Source organism: Carcharhinus amblyrhynchos, chromosome 4 (assembly GCF_965287045.1).
Source record: "Carcharhinus amblyrhynchos chromosome 4, sCarAmb.v2.hapA, whole genome shotgun sequence".
In the NCBI taxonomy this organism is placed as follows: Eukaryota; Metazoa; Chordata; class Chondrichthyes; order Carcharhiniformes; family Carcharhinidae; genus Carcharhinus; species Carcharhinus amblyrhynchos.
In genome coordinates this window covers 124,557,985-124,583,805 of record NC_137327.1, presented here as the reverse complement: position 1 = coordinate 124,583,805, position 25,821 = coordinate 124,557,985, and the positions used below count along the sequence as shown (strand labels likewise).

At 44.5% G+C, this 25,821-nt stretch overlaps 1 protein-coding gene across 1 annotated transcript in view; it reads right to left on the bottom strand.

Annotated features, from left to right (window-relative positions):
* Positions 1 to 25,821, bottom strand: part of LOC145342327 (uncharacterized) — a 123,836-nt gene that overhangs the window by 20,767 nt on the left and 77,248 nt on the right. The window contains exons 4-7 of the mRNA XM_080187815.1: positions 21,600 to 21,732; positions 13,173 to 13,331; positions 12,285 to 12,353; positions 4,772 to 4,972 (exon numbers count right to left, since the gene is read on the bottom strand). Coding sequence (XP_080043941.1) covers positions 4,772 to 4,972; positions 12,285 to 12,353; positions 13,173 to 13,331; positions 21,600 to 21,732 — 562 coding nt within the window. The remainder of the gene's footprint in view (positions 1 to 4,771; positions 4,973 to 12,284; positions 12,354 to 13,172; positions 13,332 to 21,599; positions 21,733 to 25,821) is intronic.

Here is a 25,821-nt window from a genome sequence, read left to right as displayed (position 1 = left end):
TGTTGGTGTAGGGAGGTGGCGATCAAGATGGGCTGACTGGCCTCCTCCTGTGTTTCAGCCACTCTATGATTTATTGTAACATTAACAAGCCGAAATGAAGATGGACGTATGTTCCCTGGAGTTTAGAAGAATGAGAGATGAGCTCATCGGAACAGGAAAATTCCGCAACAGCTTGACAGACTGAAAGGCTGTTTTCCCTGGCTGGAGTGGCTAGAACATTGAATCACAGTCTCAGGATAAGGGGTCAGCTATTTTTCAGGAGAAATTTCTCACCCTTGAGGATTGTGATTTTGTAAAAATTTCGCTACCCAAGGGAACTGTGAATATTCAGTTGTTGGTATAATGCGTTCAATAGATAAGTGAATCACAGGATTCCTACAGTGCAGAAAGTCATTCAGCCCATCAAGTCTGCATTGACTGTCCGACAGAGCATCTTACACAGGCCCTATCCCCATAAGCCCAAGTATTTATCCCGTTAATCCTCCTAACCTACACCTCATGGGCACTAAGGGGCAATTTAGCATGGCCAATCGACCTAAACTGCTCATCTTTGGAGTGTGGGAGGAAACCCATGAAGACATAGGGAGAATGTGCAGACTCCACATAGACAATGATCCAGAATTGAACCCAGGTCCCTGGAGATATGAGGCAACAGTGCAACTGTGCCACCCATCATATATGCAAATATATATATATATGATATACTGCTTCATAGACTCTCAAAGTGGGCAGTAGTATTAACTGCATTAAGGAGATTAAGGGATGTGGAGATCTGCTGGGAAAGTGAAGTTGAAGAAGAAGATCAGCAACAATTTTACTGCACAGTGAACAGGTTTCAGGGGCCTTAGCCTACTCCTGCTCCTATTGCTTCTGTTTATATAACGTCTAACAAACTGCTGGTCACACCACTAACACCCACATCCCATAACTGAATTAAAGAAAAACTCCTGTGTTGGTCAAATCTCAGGTGGACAATCTAACAAGCAATCTAGGGCGGTACAGTGATACAGTAGTTAGCACTGCTGCTTCACAGCATCAAGTACCTGGGTTCGATTTCTAGCTTGGGTTACCACTATCTGTGCAGAGTTTGCACATATTTCTCGTGTCTGTGTGAGTTTCCTCTTGACGCTCTGGTTTCCTCCCACAGTCCAAAGATGTGTGGGTTAGGTGGATTGGCCATGCTAAATTCCCCCTTTGTGCCAGGGGGATTAGTTAAGATAAATGGGACTGTGGGGATGAGGACTGGGTGGGGATGTGGTTGATGCAGACTTGAAGGGCCGAATGGCCTCTGTCAGTATTGTAGAATTTTATGATCCCACTGATACTTTCTTTTGTACAAAAGTATCTTAGCCTCAGATCTGCCTGCTTATTTCTGTTGCTGAAGTATTATGATATAAACTGGGTGAGGAAGCCATGCTGAGGAAGGGCGGTGAGGGATTGGAATGCCCTGCCTGCTGCAGTTGTAAATGCACCTAGTTTGGGGGCGTTTAAGGGATCCGTGGATAGGTTTATGGATGGAAAGGGATTGGTTTAGGTTAGAGGGTCATTGCTTTTTAACTGGTCGGCGCAACATCGTGGGCCGAAGGGCCTGTTCTGCGCTGCAGTGTTCTATGTTCTATGTTCTATGCTGACAGCTGAGGGGTGAATGGGAGTGGACGGTGGTTATGTGGGAGGATGGCTCCATTGGAGGAATCTCTTTAGAGGAATCTCTGAACCTTTACACACGGGATTTCATGCCTGTATTCTCCATTCATGGGGTTAGCAGCGGAGGTTCAAGATCCGGTAGAACCCGATTTTTGTCACCCCCTCACCAGTTACGTTATGAGGTTCATGGCCAGCATGGAAGAAAACTTGTTTTGCATTCATTCAGATAAATTTTCATCTAGTTACTGACCCCCCCTTTGCCAGATTCCACCCAACCTCCTCCTCACTATTTTTTTGTACCTTGAAAATGGGACGTCATGTCATTGAGGTTCAAAACAGGTTTAACCAGATTTGAACAAGTTGAGGGGGATTCCCTTGGAGATGCAAAGGTCACCATAGTCCCAGAGGGAGAGGGACATAGCCAGGCAAGGCCAAACTGGTGGCACAAACCTGTACTGGAACAGACCCTAGGTGGGGAGCCCTGGCACAGGGATGTACGGGGATAAATTTATTTGTGGTGGAGAAGCAGAGGGAGCAATCGCCGAATGGGGAAAATGGGCGGTGCCGTTAATGATAAGGGGGGGAGGAGGGGGAAGCGGGAGCCAATACCCGAGTACCCAGGGACCCCACCTCACCAGGCTGACAGCAGAAATCAGGCCCAATCTTTTCTAGAGTGACGAGATTCAGAGAGAAAACCGGCCAGTGGAGTTGGAGAGTTACATGTCATCTTGCTTACCAGAACTGGCATTCTGCCAAATTCTCGTAAGTTGCACCGTAAAATGTTGGCGAGCAGGCTCTCTGCTTAACATCATGACCATAAAAATATGGTGGAGGAATCTCGGGGCAGGTGGCTTCCATGCCCTTTATCACGCCCACTGCAGCACTCATTAATAGGTTAATTCCGCACGCCGTCAGTAAATATGACCCTGGGGTTCTGTCCCTCTCCCTGCTTGTCAACCTGCCTCAGTATTTGACCTGGTTCACTGCACTGTCAGTGCGATTTTCCAGCCCCGACTTGGTGGCACCAACCATAGAGGATGCTGTGGGCCAGCCAGAAGACCTCTGACTCTTGGAGGGTAGGGAAGATCCTTGTGGTGAGGGGGAGGTGGAAAATCTCGGCCCATACCTCTCCTTCATTGCCCACCTAAGTGAGGCGGCCATTGCCTAGTTCCACTCTGGCCTATAGAAACATGGGAACATAGAAACTAGAAGCAGGAGTAGGCCATTTGGCCCTTTGAGCCTGCTCTGCCATTCACTTTGATCATGGCTGATCGTCAAATTCAATATCCTGATTCCCCTCCCTTTCCCCTGTCCCAAGAGTTATGTCTAATTTTTTCCTGAAATCATACAACGTTTTGGCCTCAACTGCTTTCTGCGGTAGTGAATTCTACATATTTACCACCTCTGGGTGAAGAAATTTCTCCTCACCTCAGTTCTAAAAGGTTTACCCCTTATCCTCAAACTATGACCCCCTCGTGCTGGACTCCCCCAACATTGGGAACATTCTTTTTGAACCTACCCTGTCTAACCCTGTTAGAATTTTATACGCTTCTATGAGAAACTTCTGGTCATTTCTATCTGCTCATTAACTGCAGAATGCAGTGCAATTGCTCTCTTCCTGCTCCTGCTGTGTTATCCCATTGTTGTCCACCAAGACTTCAGCCTTAGCCCACTATTTCTCATCCACCCATTGCACTATAGTGAAAAATATGTGTCAGATGGTATGCTGCTGGCACCTAACTCCACTTTACCAGCCTCTCTCCTTGTCCTTCTGCTACCTCTGTCATTTTGCTTAGACATCACCGTGTCATCCTCCATTCCTCCCACAATCCAGAGGTGTGCTGGTTGGGTTGATTGACCATGCTAAATTGACCATTAGTCATTAGTGTCAGAAGCATTATTACGGTAAGTAGGTGGCATTACAGGGATAGGGCCTGGGTGGGATTATTATTGATCAGGCACAATGGGATGAATGGCCTCCTTTTTGGGCAGCACAGCGGTTAGCACTGCTGCTTCACAGCCCCGGGGGCCTGGATTCAATTCCCAGTGTAGGGCCCTGTCTGTGTGGACTTTGCACGGTCTCTCTGCGTCTGCATGGGTTTAATCTGGGTGCTCCGGTTTTCTCCCATAGTCCAAAAATATGCTGATTAGGTGCATTGACTATGCTAAATTGTCCTTTCGTGTCCCAGGATGCATAGGTTAGAGGGATTAGCGGGGTAAATATGTGGAGTTATGGGAATAGGGAGTAGGTGGGGTTGTTGTTGGTGCAGACTCGATGGGCTGAATGACCTCCTTCTGCACTGTAGGGACTCTATAATTGTGTTCGATTTTGCTTCACTTCTATGGGTAGTGAAATTAAGATGGGCGGACAATTGTTTTGAACGATTCAGCGAAGAAAATAACCAGAAATCTACTGAGGAGGCGACTCATGAAAATGTAAGTAATGAGAGATGATAGGTTGTGAATAAATGCCAAAAACAATTGTGTCAAACTTCTTGTTTCCATTTTAACGGCTTATTTTTCTCAATTAGGGTCTAAGGAAATATTAAATTCTACTAGGATGGGAATAAACTTTTGATTGCATTAATTCTAAAACAAATGCATTCTCGTCAATTTCTTTTTATCAATGCAGCTGCTTCATTATTAAAATACGGCGGCACAGTGGTTAGCACTGCTGCCTCACAGCGCCAGGGACCCAGATTTGATTCCCGGTCTGTGTGGAGTTTGCACATTCTCCCCGTGTCTGCATGGGTTTCCTCTGGTGCCCCGGTTTCCCCTCACAGTCCGAAAGACATGCTGGTCAGTTGCGTTGACCTGAACAGGCACTGGACTGTGGCGATTAGGGGAATTTCACAGTAACTTCATTGCAATGTTAATGTAAGCCTTACTTGTGATGAATAAATAAACTTTACTTAATATCAAAATTGGATTAAATTATGAAACAAAACCTACTGTGTATTTTTCTTTTCAATGACATTTGATAAGTTTGGTTTGAATTAAAATGTGAATTTAGATTCACAGTTTGCATTGCAGTTCATACAACATGAACATTATTGACAATGTCCAAGATTCATGTGTTTCTGGTTACTGTCTTTTGTTTTGTTGTCAGTGGATTCTGCATTCTTACAATACTTGCCTTCATCTGTTTGGCAAAGGGCTTGTGTCTGCGAGGATTAACAGCAATCCTGTGCTTTGCCGCAGAGTTATCCAAGCAGGCAAATGGGACCGCTGGGGAGCTGAAGTCAACAGGAAGTGAGTCAGAGCTGGTTGTCATGAAAACCAGCGGCGAGAGGGGACTCAGAGGTCTGGAAGAAGGCTTCGAGGATGTCTGAAAGAGAAAAATGCAGATGACAGTTTGGATTACCATTACAATAAATCATATTTATGTGGGACTTTAGTGCACCAAATGCACAAGAAAGAGATCTTTCTCACTTTGTTGTATTAGCCATGGGTCACATATCACGAGTCCCTTAAGCTACATCAGTAATGCGCTTCCACCCCTGCACTGCCAGGGAAATACTTCTCTCTGTCTCACAGCCAGAGTGAATCTGCTTAGTTACTGCAAATTGATTGATGGTTATTTAATATGACCTCTCGATGGTGAAAAATGAATTGAACAAAATGAGGAATTCCAATTTGCATAATGCCTTTCATGACCTCAGAGCCCGAAGGCACTTTACGTCTAATAAAGTGTTTTTAAATTATAGTGATTGTTGGAATGTAGGTAACGCGGGCTGACAATTTTCACACAGCAAGATCCCACGCACATCAGTGAGATAAAGGATCAGCTAATCTACATTTTCTTTCAAGTGATGTTGATTGAAGGGTAAATATTGGGCAAGGTCAAGTAAGAATGTCAGTGTTGTGTGATCCTAAATGTCCAACCAGAGAAGTCGTCAATTTAAATGTCACATTCATATAATGACAATTCTGTTAACAGCAGCAGCGATAGAACTGACATGAGGGCTGGGGGGGGGGGGGGGGGGGGGGCGGTGATCTTAACTTTCAGTCCTATCAGTTGATGGGCGGGACAAGCCGGTAAGATCTCCAGGGGGTGGAGATGATTGACAGATCTCTCTCTGTTCTGTTGCACAGAACAAAGAGAACTATGTTGTGCAATTGTGCCCTCTACTGTGAGCTGCAGGTTTTCTGGTGCATTTAGGTCCCGTCCGCTCCCCCTACTGGCAGGAAACAGGTTGTGCATTACTCGTTGCACGGAGTGTGTTGACTTTGAATTTGTGGCTTTGCTGATAAAGTAGACCTGAAACTCTGCCATTTCCACGTTTGTTCAGGACTTCAATTTTTTTTTGGTAAGATCACCCCCTAGATCCTTCATTACAAAGGCAAGGTATCTAAGATATATTTTAGGCAGACGCTCTGGATGCCCAATAATCATTCAAAGCCGATGTAGTATCAAATGTTTCCCAGCATCTTTGAGGCCCAGGACTCAAGTATATAGCCATTTTTAACTCTACTTTCCACATAGAAATCCGATCCATTAGTGACCAACTTCAATCTAGATTTCGCGGAATACATTTCTAAACAGAGCACCACCTCGGTGTTATCTCTGAAGGTCAAACACTGAAATTTGAACCAAACATTTTATTGAAATGTAAATAGAATATTCCTCTCCAGGGGCTACAGCTGGGATGTTATATATTAAATCCAGCTGAGAATCACACTGCCATAATTGATAGTTTCTGCCAAGAAATCCTCAGATGGAATCAAAATGAGAAGCAACTTGTCTAAAAAGCCAGAAACTATTATGAGGCAGGACCGAATATAACAGTCCATTCTCTCTAGAGTTTTATTGGATAACTTCTGGGATCCTGAGCCTGCAATGAAAATTAACTTTCCACAAATATAATCTCACTTCCAGAAGTGGCAAATATTATACATAAATTACTTGTCATCGCAGGATCATTCCTTTTTAATGTTTAACTTAGTATTTTGACATAGAGGAAAATTGCATTTATGAATTGTGTCTTTTGGGCTCTGAGGATGTCACCAAAATGTGTGACTAAGCATGAATTACAAAACAGTGGGACAATGGGCAGCCATAGAGTCATAGAAGTTTACAGCATGGAAACAGGCCCTTAGGACCAACTTGTCCATGCTGCCTTCTTTTTGGGATTAGCTTAGGGGAACCCCAATTGCCCACACTTGGCCCATATCCCTCTACATCCATCTTATCCATGTAACTATTTAAATGTTTTTTAAAAGACAAAAGTGTACCTGCCTCTACTACTACCTCTGACAGCTTGTTCCAGACAATCACCACCCTCTGTGTGAAAAGATTGCCCCTCTGGACACTTTTGTATCTCTCCCCTCTCACTTTAAATCTATGCTCTCTAATTTTAGACTCCCCTACCTTTGGGAAAAAGTATTGACTATCTAGTTGATCTGTGCCTCTCATTATTTTATAGACCTCGATAAGAATACCCCTCAGCCTCCTACGCTCCAGAGAAAAAAGTCCCAGTCTATCCAGCCTCTCCTTATAACCCAAACCATCAAGTCCCAGTAGCATCCTAGCAAATCTTTTCTGCACTCTTTTTAGTTTAATAATATCCTTTCTATAATTGCACACAGTGTTGCAAGTGTGGCCTTACCAATGTCTTGTATAATTTCAACAAGACATCCCAACTCCTGTATTCAATGTTCTGACAGATGAAACCAAGCATGCTGAATGTCTTCTTCACCACTCTGTCTATCTGTGACTCCACTTTCAAGAAGCTATGAACATGTACCTCTAGATCTCTTTATTCTGTAACTCTCCCCAATGCCATCAACTGACTAAGTCCTGCCCTGGTTTAATCTACCAAAATGCATCACCTTGAATTTGTCCAAATTAAACTCCATCTGTCATTCATCAGCCCACTGGCCCAATTGATCAAGATCCTGTTGCAATTGGAGATAACTTCCTTCACTGTCCGCTATGCCAACAATCTTGTTGGCATCTGCAAACGTGCTAACCATGTTTCCGATATTATCATCCAAATCATTAATATAAATGACAAATAACAGTGGACCCAGCACTGATCCTGAGGCACACCACTGGTCATAGGCCTCCAGTTTGAAAAACAACCCTCTCCAACACCCGCTGGCCTCTGTCAAGAAGCCAATTTTGTATCCAATTAGATACCTCACCCTGGATCCCATGAGATTTAATCTTATGTGACAACCTAACATGCAGTACCTTGTCAAAGGCCTTGCTAAAATCTACGTAGCCAATATCAACAGCACTGCCCTCATCTACCTTCTTGGTTATCCCTTCAAAAAACTCAATCAAATTTGTGAGATATGATTTTCCACTCACAAAGCCATGCTGACTGTCCCTAATCAGTCCTTGCATCTTTAAATGCCTATAGGTCCGGTCTCTCAAAATACCTTCCAACAACTTATCCAGTACAGATGTGAGGCTCACTGGCCTGTAGTTCCCAGGCTTTTCCCTGCAGCCCTTTTGCCACCTCACCTGTGACTATCGATGATTCAAATATCTCGGCTAGAGGACCCGCAATTTCCTCCCTAGCCTCCCACAATGTCCTGGGATACACTTCATCAGGTCCCAGGGATTTATCTACCTTGATGTGCTTTAAGTCTCCCAGCACCTCCTTCTCTGTAATATGTATGCTTCTCAAGACATTGCTATTTATTTCCCCAAGTTCCCTAACATCCATGCTTTTCTCAATGGTAAATATTGATGAGAAATATTCACTTAGAAATATTCACCCATCTCTTGTGGATCCGCACATAGATGACCTTGTTGATCCTTAAGAGGCCCTACTCTCTCCCTTGTTACTCTTTTGCCCTTTATGTATTTGTACAAGCTCTTTGGATTCTACTTTGCCTTATCTGCCAAAACAATCTCGTGTCCCCTTTTTGCCCTCTGATTTCTCTCTTAACTCTACTCCTACACCCCCTATACTCGTCAAGGGATTCACTTGATCCCAGCTGCCTATGCATGTCATGTGCCTCCTTTTTCTTCCTGACCAGGGCCTCAATATCCCAAGTCATCCAGGGTTCCCTACTTCTACTAGCCTTGCCCTTCACTCTAAGAGGAATGTGTTTACCCTGAACCCTGGTTAACACACTTCTGAAAGCCTGCCACTTACCAGATGTCCCTTTGCCTTCCCACAGACTCCCTAAATTAACTTTTGAAAGATCCTGCCTGATACCATCAAAATTGGCCTTGGCCCAATTTAGAATTTTAACTTTTGGGCCAGACCTATCATTCTCCATAGCTATCTTAAAACTAATAGAATTATGGTCACTGGTCCCAAAGTGATCCCTCACTAACACTTCTGTCACCTGCCCTTCCTTATTTCCCAAGAGGAGGTCAAGTTTTGCCTTCTTTCTAGTCAGGCACCCACATACTGAATGAGAAATTCCTCCTGAATATACTCAACAAATTTCTCTCCATCCAACCCTCTAATACTATGTCTGTAGTATTGCCATATTGCAATCCTGATGTCTATTGAAACTGGGGCAGCGGGTTGCTATCGAGTGATCAATGAAAGAAAAACTTTAGTGACAAAACAAATTGCAATAAAACAATCTACAGCATTTTCCAGCTGCGCTGGCCTCAAAACTGGAAAATCGCACCCGAGGTCAACAGACCTGTGCATGGTCTGTCCCCTGACCCGCTATGATTCCCATGGGGGTTGGGGCAGGAAAATTCCGCCTCGTGTGTCAAAGCAGGAACTATACAATGTGACTGTCACAAAATCCACGCCTGAATTCACCTTTGTAGGATCTCACACCATTCCATTGAGTATTACATTGTGTTTTATCAAGCCTTATTTTTGTCGATTAGCGGTATCGTGCTTTCAATTATTGTTAGCGGTCATGATAAATAAGACCCATGGTGACGAGCACAAAAGTGCTTCAAACAAAAGAAAAACTTTCACCACCTACGCACTCTGCAGACAATGAAGCACAGAAGTATATTTTAAGTGTAGTCATTGCTGGAGGGGCTGATTGTGGACAAGTCCCCAGGACCGGATGGAATGCATCCGAGGGTTCTGAAAGAAATGGCGGAGGTGATAGTGGATGCCTTGGTGGTTATTTTCCAGACGTCACTGGATTCCGGGGAAGTGCCGGAAGATTGGAAAACGGCTAATGTTACGCCGTTGTTTAAGAAGGGTGCCAGGCAAAAGGCGGGGAATTATAGGCCGGTTAGTTTAACGTCTGTGGTAGGTAAAATGTTAGAATCCGTCATTAAGGAGGAAATTGCGAGGCATCTTGAAGGCAATTGCTTGATAGAGCGGACGCAGCATGGTTTCATTAAAGGGAAGTCGTGTCTGACAAATTCACTGGAGTTCTATGAGGATGTGTCTAGGGCGGTGGATAGAGGAGAGCCGGTGGATATGGTCTTTCTGGATTTTCAGAAGGCGTTTGACAAAGTACCTCACAAGAGGTTATTGCAGAAGGTCGAGGGACGTGGAGTTGGGGGTAGGGTGTTAGCGTGGATAGAGGATTGGTTGTCAAATAGGAGGCAGAGAGTGGGGGTCAACGGGTGCTATTCGGATTGGCGGATGGTGACTAGTGGAGTGCCCCAGGGGTCGGTGCTGGGGCCTCAGCTTTTTACCATTTATATAGATGATCTGGAGGAGGGAACCGAGTGTAGGGTGTCAAAATTTGCTGATGACACCAAGATTGGGGGAACGGCAAATTGTGCGGAGGGTGTGGAGAGTCTGCAGAAGGATCTAGATAGGCCGGGCGAATGGGTCAGGAAATGGCAAATGGAATTTAATGTTGGCAAGTGTGAGGTGGTCCACTTTGGTAGGAAGAATGGTAGGAAGGACTATTACTTACGTGGCGAAAAACTGCAGCAGGCGACGGTGCAGAGGGACCTTGGGGTCCTTGTGCATGAGTCGCAAAAACCCAGCTTGCAGGTGCAGCAGGTGGTCAGGAAGGCGAATGGGATGCTGGCCTTCATAGCGAGGGGGATTGAATATAAAAGTAGGGAGGTCTTGCTGCAGCTGTATAGGGCATTGGTGAGGCCGCAGCTGGAGTACTGTATGCAGTTTTGGGCGCCGCACCTGCGCAAAGATATTTTGGCCTTGGAGGGAGTGCAGAGGAGGTTTACTAGGCTGATACCGGAGTTGAGGGGGTTGAGCTATGAGGAGAGGCTGAATAAATTAGGCTTGTACTCGTTGGAGTTTAGAAGAATGAGGGGAGATCTCATTGAGACGTATAAGATGATGAATGGGATGGATAGGATAGAGGTGGAGAGACTCTTCCCGCTCAAAAAAGACAGTAGGACTAGGGGGCACAGCCTCAAGATAAAGGGGGGGCAGTTTAGAACGGAGTTGAGGAGGAACTTCTTCACTCAAAGGGTGGTGAATCTCTGGAATTCTCTGCCCGTTGAAGTGGTGGAGGCTGCCTCGCTAAATATTTTTAAAACGCGGGTTGATGGGTTTTTGATAAGAGAGGGGATTAAGGGTTATGGGGAGAGGGCGGGAAGGTGGAACTGAGCCGCGACAGATCAGCCATGATCTTATTGAATGGCGGGGCAGGCTCGAAGGGCTAGATGGCCTACTCCTGCTCCTATTTCTTATGTTCTTATGCTGTGATGTAGGATATGCAGCAGCCAATTTGCACACAGCAAGATCCCATAAACAGCAATGTAACAATGATTTGATACTCTGTTTTGCTTTTGTGATGTTATTTGAGGGATAAATGTTAGTTTATGAACATATTACTCACATGGACTCATTAGCATGGAATCAGGGGCAGCACGGTGGCACAGTGGTTAGCGCGTCAGGGACCCAGGTTTGATTCCCGGCTTGGGTCACTGTCTGTGTGGAGTCTGTATTTTCTCCCTGGGTTTCCTCTGGGCGTTCCAGTTTCTTCCCACAGTCCGAAAGACATTAGGTGCATTGGCCATGCTAAATTCTCCCACAGGTGAACAGGTGACAGAGCGTGGTGACTAGGGGATTTTCACAGTGACTTCATTACCACGTTAATGTAAGCCTACTTGCGACACTAATAAATAAACTTTAATATACTTTTCCATTAAATTAGCACAAGAGTCAAGAGCCCAAGATTATTGGCAAAAGCATCAAAGGTGCTGTGAAGAAAAATGTTTTTACGCATCGGCACAGTGGTTAGCACTGCTGCTGGGGATCAGATTCAATTCTGGCCTCAGGTAACTGTGGAGTTTGCATGTGCTCTTCTTGCCTGCGTGGTTTTCCTCCGGGTGCTCCGGTTTCCTCCCACGGTTAAAAAAAGGGGTGTGTTTAGCGGATTGGCCATACTAAATTGTCCTTTAGTATTAGGGAGATTAGCATAGTAAATACATGGAGTTATGGGGATAGGACCTGGGTAGGATTGTTGTCGGTGCAGGCTCAATGGGCTGAATGACCTCCTTCACTGTAGGGATTCTACGAGCGGATAGGATCAGGTAGGCACTGCCTGGGAGTGTGGTGGAGGCAGATTCTTTCAAGCCCTTCAAGAAGGAAATGAATAACTAACCAGTTGAGAAAAGATTTTCAGGGAGGTGGGACAGCACAGGGAAGTTGGAGCAGTTGAGTTCTTGCAGAATACTAGCATAGACACAACTGGCTGAATGGCCTCCTACATAGTAACAACTTCGATTCTATAAATATCGCCTCCAAAGGAAAAAGCTAAACATTTACCTGATCTTCGTCTTCACTTTCCATTCCACCGAAACTCAAGGAGCTGTGTCGCTCAACAAGGGCAGTGGGCTGGAAGGTAGAATTAGGAAAAGGGTTAGTGGAGGCCAAAGACTGACTACTTTTTTTTGGCTAGTGCCTGTATGGTTAGGAGACAATAACATCTTATTACAACAAGAACATAAGAATAAGCAACCGCAGGAGACCAAAGGGCCCTCAAGTGTGGCATGGTGGCACAGTGCCTCACAGTGCCAGGGACTCGGGTTCGATTCTTGGCTTCAGTCACTGTTTATGCGTTGTCTGCATGTTCTCCCCATGTCTGCATAAGTTTCGTCTGGGTGCTCCGGCTTCCTCCCACAGTCTGAAAGACATGTTGGTTCGGTGCATTGGCTGTGCTAAATTCTTCCTCAGTGTACCCAAACAGACACCGGAGTGTGGCGACTAGGGAATTTTCACAGTAACTTCACTGCAGCATTAATATAAGCCTACTTGTGACACGAATAAATAAACTTCAACTCAAGCCTGCTCCACCAGGCCTTTTGGAAGAATAGAACACACCAACACATTGGAGTAGGCTTTGGTTTCTGTGGTTGATGCCAAAATTGTTGGTGAAATGGATTGCAGCCCTATTTGAGAACCCACCTCAGACCATTCAAATGCCAGTCAAGCACTGAAAATGAACCGATCATCTCATTATCTCCTTTGTCAGCCCTTTTACCAAACATTGTAAGATTGATAGAGAATGGAGAATTTCTGTCCAGGAGGTCCATTTGGCTAACTGCCAGGCAGGAGGCTGTTGAACCTTAATGAGGCCTTGCCATCAGCCTTCTTGGACCTCTGGCCAAGTTCAGCCTCCCCACACCCACTCCAGCTCCCCGTTAATGTCTGTACCTTCGGCGTGGAGCATCTCAGCACTGCATGAAGAGACGATATTTCCGGGGGGCTCCTGGGCAACCCATCATCCTCTGACAGAGTTCCTGCATCATCAGTCTTTTTGGCGGAAACCGGCAAACTTGGAGAAGCCAATCGGATGTTCTGCTGAAGTTGTAACTGATGGAAAACAATTATTCATTCAGTAAAATGAAACAAATGAAACCTATCTAAGTAGAGGTTCTGAACCAATCACACTTCAGATCTGAAACATTGGAAAGCTATCAACTTTATGCTGCTGAGTTCATACAGAAATCAACAAATCAGTTACTTCAGGATCGCTTGAGTCAGCAGCAATTACACTTTGAGACCTTAAAGAAACACTGCTTTAAATATTGTGGCATTGTTGTGTAATTGTTGGTGCATTGCTAGTTAACACTGTATCAAATGACTTATGTAAAGGAGATATACTAATTTCATCAGTAATTTGCAGATATATATATATGTATATAAAATCACATCAAATTACAACTCCTTTTGTGACATATCATTGTCCAACATTGACAAGTCCAACACTGTCCAATAATATCGGGAGAGCAGCAATTTCCTTCAATTGCTGAGAAGAGCAAAGGGAAGCTTTTGAGACATAAATACTGCGATCACAAAGACAGGTCAAGTACAGGGAAAGCAGCAACGAAAACTCACCTGCTGCCTCCCCAAAGCTTGTCCACAATCCACAAGTCACAAGTTAGGAGTGTGGTGGAATAATCTCCACTTGCCTGGATGGGTGCAGCTCCAACAGCACTCAAGTAGCTCAACACCATCCAGACAAAGCAACATCGCTTCATTAGCAACCAAACCATCATCTTAAATATTCACTCCATTCACCTCCTTGACAGCACCATGTAGCATCAACAAGATGCAGTGTAGCAACTTAAGAAGATGACGCTGACAGCAGCTGCCAAACTAAAGACTATGACCATCTGGAAGGACATGGGCGACAGGTACATAGGAATAGCATCTCCTGGAAGTACCCCTCCAAGTCACTCACCATCCTGACTTGGAAATGTATCACCATTCCTTCACTGTCACTGGGTCAAACCCTTGGAATTCCCTTCCTAACAGCACATGAACTGCAGAAAATGACTCACCACCATCGTCAAGAGCAATAAATGCTGATCTAGCCAGCGATACCCACATCCCGTGAGTGAATAAATATTTTAAAAATCACCCATGTTCACTGATCTACACTAGCTCACGGGCCAGCTAAGCTTTGGTTTTAAAATTTACAAGCTAGTTTTCATATTCCATTATGGCCTAGCCCTCCCCGTTTTTGTATCTCCTCCAGCTCAACAACCCTCTATGAATTCTGCATTCCTCAAACTCTGGCTTCTTGAGTATTCTTGATTTTAATGCCACCACCATTGGCAACTGCTTTCAGCACCCTGGGTCCTAAGCTCTGAAATAATCCCTCTAATCCTCTCCACCTCCTTCCCTCTCTCTCTTCCTATAAGACACTGCTTAGAATTGACATCTTTGATTAAGCTTTGGGTTTACTCTTCTGATATCCCCGTATGTGGCTCAGCGTTCATTTTGTTTGAGATACGACTTTTTGGGATGTTATAGATGCTGAATAAATGCAACTCGCCGCTCTTCGCCCTGGTGTTGTTTCATTGCTGGAAATACGCAAAATCAGAAGGCCACAATCACCGGTATCCACAGTTTCAGAAATTGGCAGAATGATACGAACATTCACGCAGCCCGCACAAGAAATACTAGGAATTGGCATAAAAATGACAAATTTTAAGATTAACACAAAATCTTCATCCTTCTAGAATAATTCTTAATACAACAAGAACCTCTTGGGAAATTTGACTGAGCAATGGGCCAGACTAAGTGACTCAACTTGTGGGTAGTGAGTAAGCATCAGGAAAACATTTTAATCTGTCCCTGTGGTGCTTTTGCAGTGATTCGGCAGAATTCCTGTGGAAGCTTTATGGCACGAATGGCTGGGAAAAAGCACATAAAAATAAGGGAAGATTTCCTCTCGATGCCGGCCACGGGGCTAAACTCATTGACAAAAAAATCGAATTGCAGCGTGAGTGTAACTAACGCAGATAGAAAACCTTCACACGCAGGACTCATTTTACTCAAAGTAATGAATTCTTATAGGCAGGGGAGGTTAACTTAAAAAAACCAAATTCTCCTTTTACTATCCAGAAGGTGTTTTTAATTTGCTTCTGCCTTTATAAGCCATAAGTGTAATTCCCAACTCCTCCGCTTTGATGCGATCCAATTTCTATCAATAACCCCCACAGCAACTCGTGATCGGGTGAACTTAGAGTGCGTTTAATGCACACACTTAAACACATAAAACACTTACAGGGAGGTGATAGTGTAATGGTTTTGTTGCTGGACTAGTAACCCAGAGACCCAAGGTAATGCTCCATGTACTCAGGTTCAAATCTCACCTCGGCAGAGATGAAATTTGAATTCAGCAGAAATCTGGAATTAAAAGTCTAATGCTGATCATGGCACCATTGTCGATTGTGGTAAAAACCCACCTGGGTCACTAACAATCCTTTGGGGAAGGAAATCTACCATCCTTACTTGGTCTGGCCTACAAGTTGTAGAGATGCCAGAATTGAACTGGGATGGGCACAGTAAGAAATCTCACAATACCAGGTTAAAATCCTTCATCAGATGATAAAGGAGCAGCACTCTAAAAGCTCATGATCCCAAATAAACCTGTTGGACTTTAATCTGGTGTTGTGAGACTTCTTACTGGCCTACTTGTGACTCTAGGCTGACTGGATGAGGTTGATTGGTAACTGGCTTAGCAAACCACACACTTCAAGGGCAATTAGGGGTGGGCAATAAGTGCTAGCTCAGCCAGTGATGCCTACGTTCCCTCAATGAATAAAAACACAGGAGCAGGGCTGCCTATGGAGTTGTGTAGTAGAAGGAGGATAGAGGAAGGAATGATTTACAGAACAGACGCCACAGAGAAAATAATAATCATTTTGCATGGGTCCAGAATCCAAAATAATTTCTTCACAGAGGGCAACAGATTGAAAACTCATGCTGTATAATTCACTTTTCCAGTAAGTTGGCTTCACACGAGGTGTTTTTTTTTGTTTATATCCAATTCAACCCAATCAAAGTCCATTCAAAGTCTCAGCAAGTGAGACATTCCAGATCCAAACTGACAAGGCAGGCCTCCCACTTCTTGGCTTGGGCTTGATCTACTTGATCCAAGCTGATTGGAGCAGGCTTTGCACCTCCTACAAGGCTTGATCCCATTTGCATCTTAGCCAAAAGGCTGAGACGCCGCTTAAAAAAAAATGCTTCAAATGAAGTCTCAGTGTCACCTCGTGACTTCAACCAACTGCAGGATGCCAAAACTACACTTGATCTTAGCCAAGAGGCTGAGAAGCGAGGCGATGGGCGATGCAAAGATAAATCAGAGTGGTTGGTGATGGTACGGAAACAGGGTAGATGGGGGCAGGAATCTAATCAGGGCACTTTTCTGAGAGACTGATTGTCGATGGTAAAATGGCAGACTGAGCATCCAGTCAAGATTACCAACAATTCATAAGAACATAAGAACATAAGAAATAGGAGCAGGAGTAGGCCATCTAGCCCTTCGAGCCTGCCCCGCCATTCAATAAGATCATGGCTGATCTGTTGTGGCTCAGTTCCACTTTCCCGCCCTCTCCCCATAACCCTTAATCCCCTCTCTTATCAAGAACCCATCAACCCGCTTCTTAAAAATATTTAGCGAGGCAGCCTCCACCACTTCAACGGGCAGAGAATTCCAGAGATTCACCACCCTTTGAGTGAAGAAGTTCCTCCTCAACTCCGTTCTAAACCGCCTCCCCTTTATCTTGAGGCTGTGCCCCCTAGTCCTACTGTCTTTTTTGAGCGGGAAGAGTCTCTCCACCTCTATCCTATCCATCCCATTCATCATCTTATACGTCTCAATGAGATCTCCCCTCATTCTTCTAAACTCTAACGAGTACAAGCCTAGTTTATTCAGCCTCTCCTCATAGCTCAATCCCCTCAACTCCGGTATCAGCCTAGTAAACCTCCTCTGCACTCCCTCCAGGGCCAAAATATCCTTGCGCAGGTGCGGCGCCCAAAACTGCACACAGTACTCCAGCTGCGGCCTCACCAATGCCCTATACAGCTGCAGCAAGACCTCCCTACTTTTATATTCAATCCCCCTCGCTATGAATTCATGTCACATGACGCCCACTTCTTCACAGTACCTTTGAGAAAAAGGGCTGCATCATGCATTGGGGTCCCCGAGATAGTTAAATGTTCCCTACTTACCTGTGGGGAATACTCACCTGTGCCCCACCTCCCACCCCCTGGTTGGTTTCCTTTGACTGTCTCACGCTTTTCAAAAGCAGTTCTAAACCTGACTAACACAACAGAATTATAAATGTGGGAAATCATATGACAGGGAAGCATGATACTTGTATTTAAATTTGCTAGGATATATTTAAATGAGGTTCCCACTCGTTATGCCAGCAGCAAGGACAGGGAAAGTGAAATCCCATCTCGGCAGAGATTCTTGTAGGCCAGACCAAGTAATAACAACAGGTTCCCTTCCCTGAAGGATATAAGTAAGCCAGATAGGTTTTTACAACATGATGACAGTTCAATTTTTGATTTTATTGAATTCAAATTTCACCAGCTGCCATGGTGAAAATCCAAGTCTCCAGAGCATTATGCTGGGTCTTTGGATAACTAGTGTAGCGAGAATAGCACTACACCACTGCTTTCCACAGTGCTGAGATAGAGTTGAGACCTCAATCAGATCAACCATGATCATGGGACAGTGGGACGGCGGCGCGGGCTCGTTGGGCCGAAGGGCCTGTTTCCCGTGCTGTGTTGTTCTTTGTTCTATATTGAGCAGATGCAAAGAGTTAAGTGGCCTAAAGTCCTATGTTCCCAAGCTGGACAGCACTATTAGCATTGCTGCTTCACAGTGCCAGGGACCCAGGTTCGATTCCCAGCTTGGGTCACTGTCTGTCCGGAGTTTGCACCTTCTCCACATGTCTGCATGGGTTTCCTCCCACAGTCAGAAAGATGTGTGGGTAGGTGGATTGGCCATGCTAAATTCTCCCTTAGTGTGCCCCAACAGGTGCCGAAGTGTGGGACTAGGGGATTTTCACAGTAACTTCATTGCAGTACTAATGTAGGCCTACTTGTGACACTAAATGACGTAATTATTTTCCTTTAGGAGCTTGATACTGAGCTGGATGCATTGGGAATTTGAGTTTTAAATTTGATTTGGCAAACCAAAACAATTGGATATGTGTGAGTGCACAACTGCTGGTCATGTGGTGAAATGACCAAAAGGTTTTTCATCTGACAGTGAAATTTATGGAGTCCTGGTGAATCTGCGCCAGAATGTGCGCATTACCATAAACTGGACCTGTTGTCCTCATTCCCAAGCATTTATCCCCCAGATACTGCCAAGTTTGCAGAGTATCTTAAACATTTCCTGTTTTTATATTCGCTTTCCAGCATCTGCTGTATTTTGCTTTCCTTTAAACTCCTTCAAACATCTGAAAGGTTCACATTCTCCTAAATTGTTTTTAAGTGCCTGGAATTTGAACTCCTGTGGTGCCAGTCCTTAAATATAAGTCTGGTGAAAACACAGGGGACAGTAATGGCTGCCTACGGAGGTTTTAAGGTTAGAAATACCAAGCAAGAGATGGTTTTGTGGATATACAGGAATGTCGGCCATTTAACAATAGCCCTTTCAATGTTGTTTTATGACGGCATAACATTTAACCCAATAAATACACTTTATTTTGAGCTTTGGGGACATTGTCAGAGAGTCTGACTGAAGCAGGGGGCTTTATGTTGACACTGGGGACGGAATTTTTCCATCCCGCCTGTCACAGGAATCACAGCAGGTGGGGAGTGGACCATTCAGAAGTCCGTTGACTTTGGATGAGAATTTCCAGTCTTGGGGTGAGCATGGCTGGAAAGTCCCATCCTGGAAATCTGAAATATGAAGGCCGATTCTCTCATTCGCTCTAGTTTTCATTATTTTTAGAGGTGTTCTTGTTCAAAATGAATTGGTTCACCGCTCCACTAAAATAACAAGAAGGAACATTCATAATGGCCACTTAATCCTTTCCATATCACTCCCTCCCTTATAACTTTATTTTTTTTTAATCCTGTGTACAGATCGAAGAAAAGACATATTAGCATCAAAGACAGTTCAGAGAAGATTCACGAGGAAGTCTGGAAAGAATGCAGCTGAGATGCTGTAAAAGCAAGATAATTACTCATTTTAGCCATATAGTGTTTATTCAGCAGAAGGCCAACACACTCTTGTTTATAAATAGAAAGGACCCCTGGGGTTGTTTGATTAAAGTGATAGAAGGTGAGTGTAGACATATAGGGTCATATGATCATGAGTTTGATAGGAGGAGCTAGTTTTTAGCAGAGAAGCAGCTTTCTGTGGTTAGTTGCTGACTGGAGCTGTTTAAAGACAGAATCTACTCTCTCCCTGCAAAGTCTCACTGACAGCTTCAGGATCTTCTAGACTAATTTAAAGCGATTGTGCCCGAGTTTGCTAACTATAATTAAATGAGTTTAAGCCTATGGGAAGACTGCTGCTTACTTGGAACTGAAATGATGATAAGTTAGAAAATAGAGTTGTTTCTTTTCATGTTTAAATGTGGTTCAATTGTTACGAGTTACATTGTTTCATTTTGTTGGAGCTACGGTTAAACTGTGTTACGAAGAAAGCTTGTTTTGATAAAAGATCCTGAGAAGCATCCTATCCTTACATTTATGCCAAAATGAAAAGAATTGTTGGGGTTTAGTCTGGCTCCAGAACCTTAAGGTTCTGATTGGGATCCTAACAATTCCTTTCTCCAAAGTGCTTATTTAGCTTTTCATCACAAATATTCCTTGCGGTGCTGAATTCCTGGGTAAAGAGGTTTCTCGCAAATTCTTTAATGGATTTATAACTGACCATCTTAAACTCATGGCCAATAGTTCTGAACTTGCCTCACAAGTGAAAGCATCAGTGAGGTGCCGTGGCAACAACCTCTGATGTACTCTGCATGCAATTCAGATGGATAACAATGACAGACTTTCCATGTCATGGTTCTCACAATGCTAAGATTAGACTAACCTCTCTGCCCCCACACCACAACAGCTACTGACGCGCCCAATCCTAAGCCCCAGTGCCCACAGGAATACTGTTCCTGCTACTTAGTGGCATCTGGTGGGAAACTATATTTTACAATGAACAGTTTTGACTTATTTATTATACATTTGTTAAGTGTCTCTCTCTCTCTGTTGCAGTTTGAAGCTGTAATTTTAGAGACATGCAGCACTTGCACCTGCTTTCAGAGACGTCAGTCAATAAAAATGTGCATTTAAATAGTCAAGCGATGGCAGTGTCATCTATAAATCAGGGCAAATAACAGGAGGAAAAATGGTAGAATAATGTGGGTGGCACTGTGGACAGTGGTTAGCACTGTTGCCTCACGGCACCAGGGACCCAAGTTCCATTCCGGCCTTTGGTGACTGTGTTGAGTTTGCGTGTTCTCTCCACGTCTGCAAGAGATTCCTCCCACAGTCCAAAGATGTGCAGGTTGGGTGGATTGCCCATTCTATCTTACTCCTTAGTGTCTCAAGAAGTGAAAGTTTGGGGAATTGGCAGGGCAAATATGTGGGGATGGGGCAGGGATGGGCTTGGGTAAGATGGTCCGCCGGAGAGTCAGACTGGGGCTCTGTTGAACATCTGATTTGAAGAACAGCGCGTCTGACAGTGCAGCACCCCCTCATTACCACATGGAGTATCAGCCTTGATTCTCTTTTTTCCACAGAAGTTAAACTTGAAGCCATGAACCTTTGACTCAGTGACAGGAATGCCTGAGCCAAAGAGGACATTTTGGGCGGGATCTCCAGCCTTGCTTACCACAAGACCGGAAAATCCCGGCCGGAGTCAATGGAGCCCTTTGCATGGTCCCGTCCCGCCCGCTATGATTCCTGTGGCAGGCAGAATGGGAAAGTTCCACTCTTTGAGTTTGTTTGTTTAATATCTAACATACATATTAAGAGAGGCAGGAGGGATAGAAAGCGTCAATCAGGAAAGGACCAGCGCCTTTGGAGTGGGACAGTAAGAAGTCTCACAATACCAGGTTAAAGTCCAACAGGTTTGTTTGGAATCACAAGCTTTAGGAGCACTGCTTCTTCATCAGGTGAGTGGGAGCAGTGCTCTGATTCCAAACCAATCTGTTGGACTTTAACCTGGCGTTGGTGAGACTTCTCACTGTGCCCATCCCAGTCCAAGGCTGGCGTCCCCACATCTTTGGTGTGGGACAGTCCCGATGAACCATTTAATCTCCTTCTTTGTCATTAACGTTTGTCCGTCTGAACATTCCGCTGCTGCTCTCGCTCACTCACCTGCAAAGCTTTCACTCTGCCAGGCACATTTTCCTGTGACGTCACTCGGACCGGTACGGTCTCCGAGGTGGATAGTTCCGGAATAAAGATGCTGTCATGTGACACGGCTCTGTTTCCAATGCTGCCCTGAGAACTGAAATAATAAATATTAATGGATAAAGCACCGCAGATTATTGTTTAACACCTCTGAGGAAGGAAAAGCACATTAGGAGATTGTTTTCTCTTAATCACTCACTTTCAATGTTATCAGTGATATACTGGCACCACAGCAGGAAGCAAGACATTATTTCTAAACAGCAGTAAATGCTGACATATGTTCCTTTTCATTTCATATCCTAATTCCAAAAAACTGTTGTTCACTCTATTAACAGTTGAGTAATCATCCTCCTGATTCCTTCCCACTGTTTTGTCTGGGATGTTGGCCGACTCATTTTAAATGGCGCGGTACCGTGCAACAGAATAGTGGGCCTACAGGTCGAATGCTTGTTTCCTAAGCTCAGTAACAGCACCTTCTAAGCCAGGAGTGGCCTCACCATTCTCACCTGATGAAGGAGCAGCGCTCTGAAAGCTCGTGATTCCAAATAAACCTGTTGGACTTTAACCTGGTGTTGTGAGACTTGTCACTGTGCCCACCCCACCCTAACACCGGCATCATGGCCTCCATCGACACTACAAGCCGCTGACTCAATGTGGAAAGGAACTCCACTCACCTGATGAAGGAGCAGCACTCCAAAAGCTCGTGATTCCAAATAAACCTGTTGGACTTTAATCTGGTGTTATGAGATTTCTTACTGGGTATGTGAATCTTTTGCATCCACCAACCCAAATCTAACTTGACTGGTCCAGTCTGATTTCTGGGATTTGACCACATAGCCACACCCCCCACCACCGCACCACACCACACCGCCCCTCCCCCTCCCCCCCCAACCAGTAGCTGCTGTTCCCACGTGTAGCCTGTAGAGCACCTTGCTGCACTGGATTGTCTGCTTGCTGTTGCCTCAGCTGTGGAGGGATTGTTGCCACTGAACTGGGGTAAAAGAGCGGTTGGGGGGGAAACCAAAAACAGCTAGAGGTGACCAGAAAAGGCTGGGTGGGGTGTAGGGCTGTGTTTGGGGGGTGGGGAGTTGATAGGTGGGGTGAGCGAGAGCAGGCATGGAGGGTGGGGAAGCTAAGAATCAGGACCTAGGATTTGGGCCCTGGAAGCCACTTCGCTTCACTCCAGCTCTCCCACATCTGGACAAGGTGGAAAAATACAGGTAATGGCAAGGGTGAAGTAGGAGGAGGGGATGAGTGAGTGTGGCTGAATGGAGAGGGTAGGCGTGAGTGAACAGTGACTGAGTTGGGAGGGAGGGCATGAATGAGTGAGTGAGTGAGAGAGTGAGTGAGTGAGTGTATGGTGGCTGAGTGCAGAGGAAGGGCAAATAAGTGTGTGCAATAATCATAAAACAGCTTGCCTGTATCTTGGGGCTTATGAATATCTTAAGATTACTGTATGCAGCTCAAGGGTTCTGAAGGTTTGACATTCCTTGTTCGAGGCTAAACTGAAATTGAATATATTTCTGTGAGGCAACAATATTAAGACTGGATGGAATTAAGATACGGGTTAGCCATGATCCTACCTCCTGACTCCCCAAAACCTGTCCGCCATCTACAAGGCACAAGTCAGGAATGTGATGGAATATTCCCCATTTGCCTAGGTCAGTGCAATCCAGCAATGCTAATGAAGCTCAACATCAGTTAGGATAAAGCAGCCCACTTGATCAGCAGCCCCTCTATTAGCTTAAACATTCATTCCTTCCACAATAGGAGCACCATGGCAACTATGTGTGCCATCTACAAGATGAACTGTAGCATCTTGCCAAACCTCCTTCAACAGCACCTTCCAAACCCACCTTGATCTATACCATTTGAAAGGGCAAGGGCATGAAAACACCACCACCTTTAAGTTCCCCTCCAAGTCACACACCATTCTGACTTGGAATCTGTATTCCTTTGAGGAGAGAAGCCCAAGGGAAGATTTGATAGAGGTATTCTGTAGGGATCTAGGACTTACCCAAAACCGTAATCTGTCTGGTGGAAGCTGAAAAATAGCGGGACAAAAAAAAAATGAACCCCTGAAGTGTAACAGCCTTAAAATTGTCAAGAGAAGAATTTCAAGAAACATGCCTGCCTGGACGCCAATTGCCCAGAGCACAACTTCAGCTCCCAGTTGTTAATGATGGGTCGGGGAAGAAGGAATGATCTAAAGTTGACTTGCTCCAAAACTTTGCTGCCCTTGTCCTAACACATATTCGCCCATCAACTTGTGCTCACTGATTGCACAGTTTCTGGTTAAAGCAATGCTTCAATTTTTAAATTGCCATCCTTGTTTTTGAATTTTGAGGTCTGGTCTGTGCCAATCCTGCAATCTCCTCCAGTCTCACAACCGTCTGAGGTCTCTGCACTTCTTTAATTCTGGCCTCTTGACTATTCTTAAACTGAAATTGCTCGACCATTAGTGGCCACATCTTCAGTTGCAAGGGCCCTAAGCACAAAAACTCTCTTTGAAAACCTCTCTGCCTCTCTACTGCACTTCCTTCTAAGAGGCTTCTTAAAACTAATCCCTTTTATCAAGGGTTTAGTAATCTGCCCTCGTATCTCCTGATGTAGTTTGATGTCAAAGCATTTTATATTATTACTATGAAATGCCTTGGGGTTAATTAATAATAATTAGCCAATTATGTTGGATGCAATTTGGTGTGGCTTGATTTGATTTATTACAGTCACATGTATTGGGATACAGCGAAAAGTATTGTTTCTAGCATGCTATACGAACAAAACATACCGTTCATAGACTACATATGGGAGAAGGAAAGGACAGTATAATATCGTGTTACAGTTATTGCTAGGACTTAAATATATGAGATTGCATTGCCTTCTAATGCTTGAGAGCTAAACAGACTAAGTGTAGAATTGCAACTTTGAGAAGTGATTTTTAGAAGTGAATGGGATTAGATGTAATTCAGGTATAAAGCAGAAATTGCTGGAAACTCTGAGCAAATCAGATAGTATGGGCATGGGCAGAGAAAGTTTCAGATTAATGACCTTTCATTCCAACTGGTCGAGTTATGCTGGCAAAAGGCTATTGAGCTTAAACACTAGCACCAGAACTCTCTCACCTTGCCTGCGGCTAAGGTTCTTTGGTGCTGCTGAATAGAGTTCTAGCTGAGTGCCAAATTCTCCATTCTCATTGGCAGCGAGGTGGGGGGGGGGGGCACAAAACTGGAGACTCCAACCCCTATACCTGGTTTCCCTCGCACGGATACTACCTGATCAATAGCATCAGTAGCTCCCTCTGCAGGCTAGCTGGTGAATTAAGCCCAGCCCACTGCCTGCAGTAGCGAGAAACAGTCTGCAACATTTTAAGTACATAAATTGGGTGTGAAAACTGATCCAAAAAACAGATCACGAACTCTCCCATTTTCATGCTAGTTGGACACTGAGAATGATGCTCATAAAATTCTGCCCATTGAATTTTGTGAGAACCCATGTTTCCAGAGCTTTAGTCTGAGTCTCTGGACAGACATTACCAATATACCACCATCTCTCTCTCTACACGTTTCCCAACTATATTTCAGATTTCCAACATCCAAACCATTTTCCTTTCGTTGTGGGTATATTTTGTCCCAGGACTGTTCATGCATTTTATGTACTCTTGGTCAGTAGAATTGGGAAATATTTTTGTTAATGGAACCCTCAGTATGAGATGCGAAAGATTACAGTATACTGACCTGATGCATCAATATTCGCCACAATATAAATGATATTCAGTTTATTGGAGACTGGGTCATGGAAACTACTAAGAGAGCACAGTTTTCATATTTTCTGTATTTGAAAGTTAATGTGTCAAAGCTTACATCTTCAAATTTTACGATCACACAATTTAAAAAAAATCATTCATTGGCCATGGGCGTCGCTGGCTGTTCAGCATTTATTGCCCAACCCTAGTTGTCCTTGGAGGACAGTTGAGAGTCAACCACATTGCTGTGGATCTAGAGTCACATTTGGGCTAGATCAGGTAAGGATGGCAGATTTCCTTCCCTCAAGGACATTAGTGAACCAGATGGGTTTTTCTGACAATTGACAATGGTTAATTGCAGATTTTTTTGCATTGAGTTCAAATCTGCCAGGGTGGGATTCGAGCCCAGGTCCCCTGAACATGAGCCGAATTTCTGGATTAATA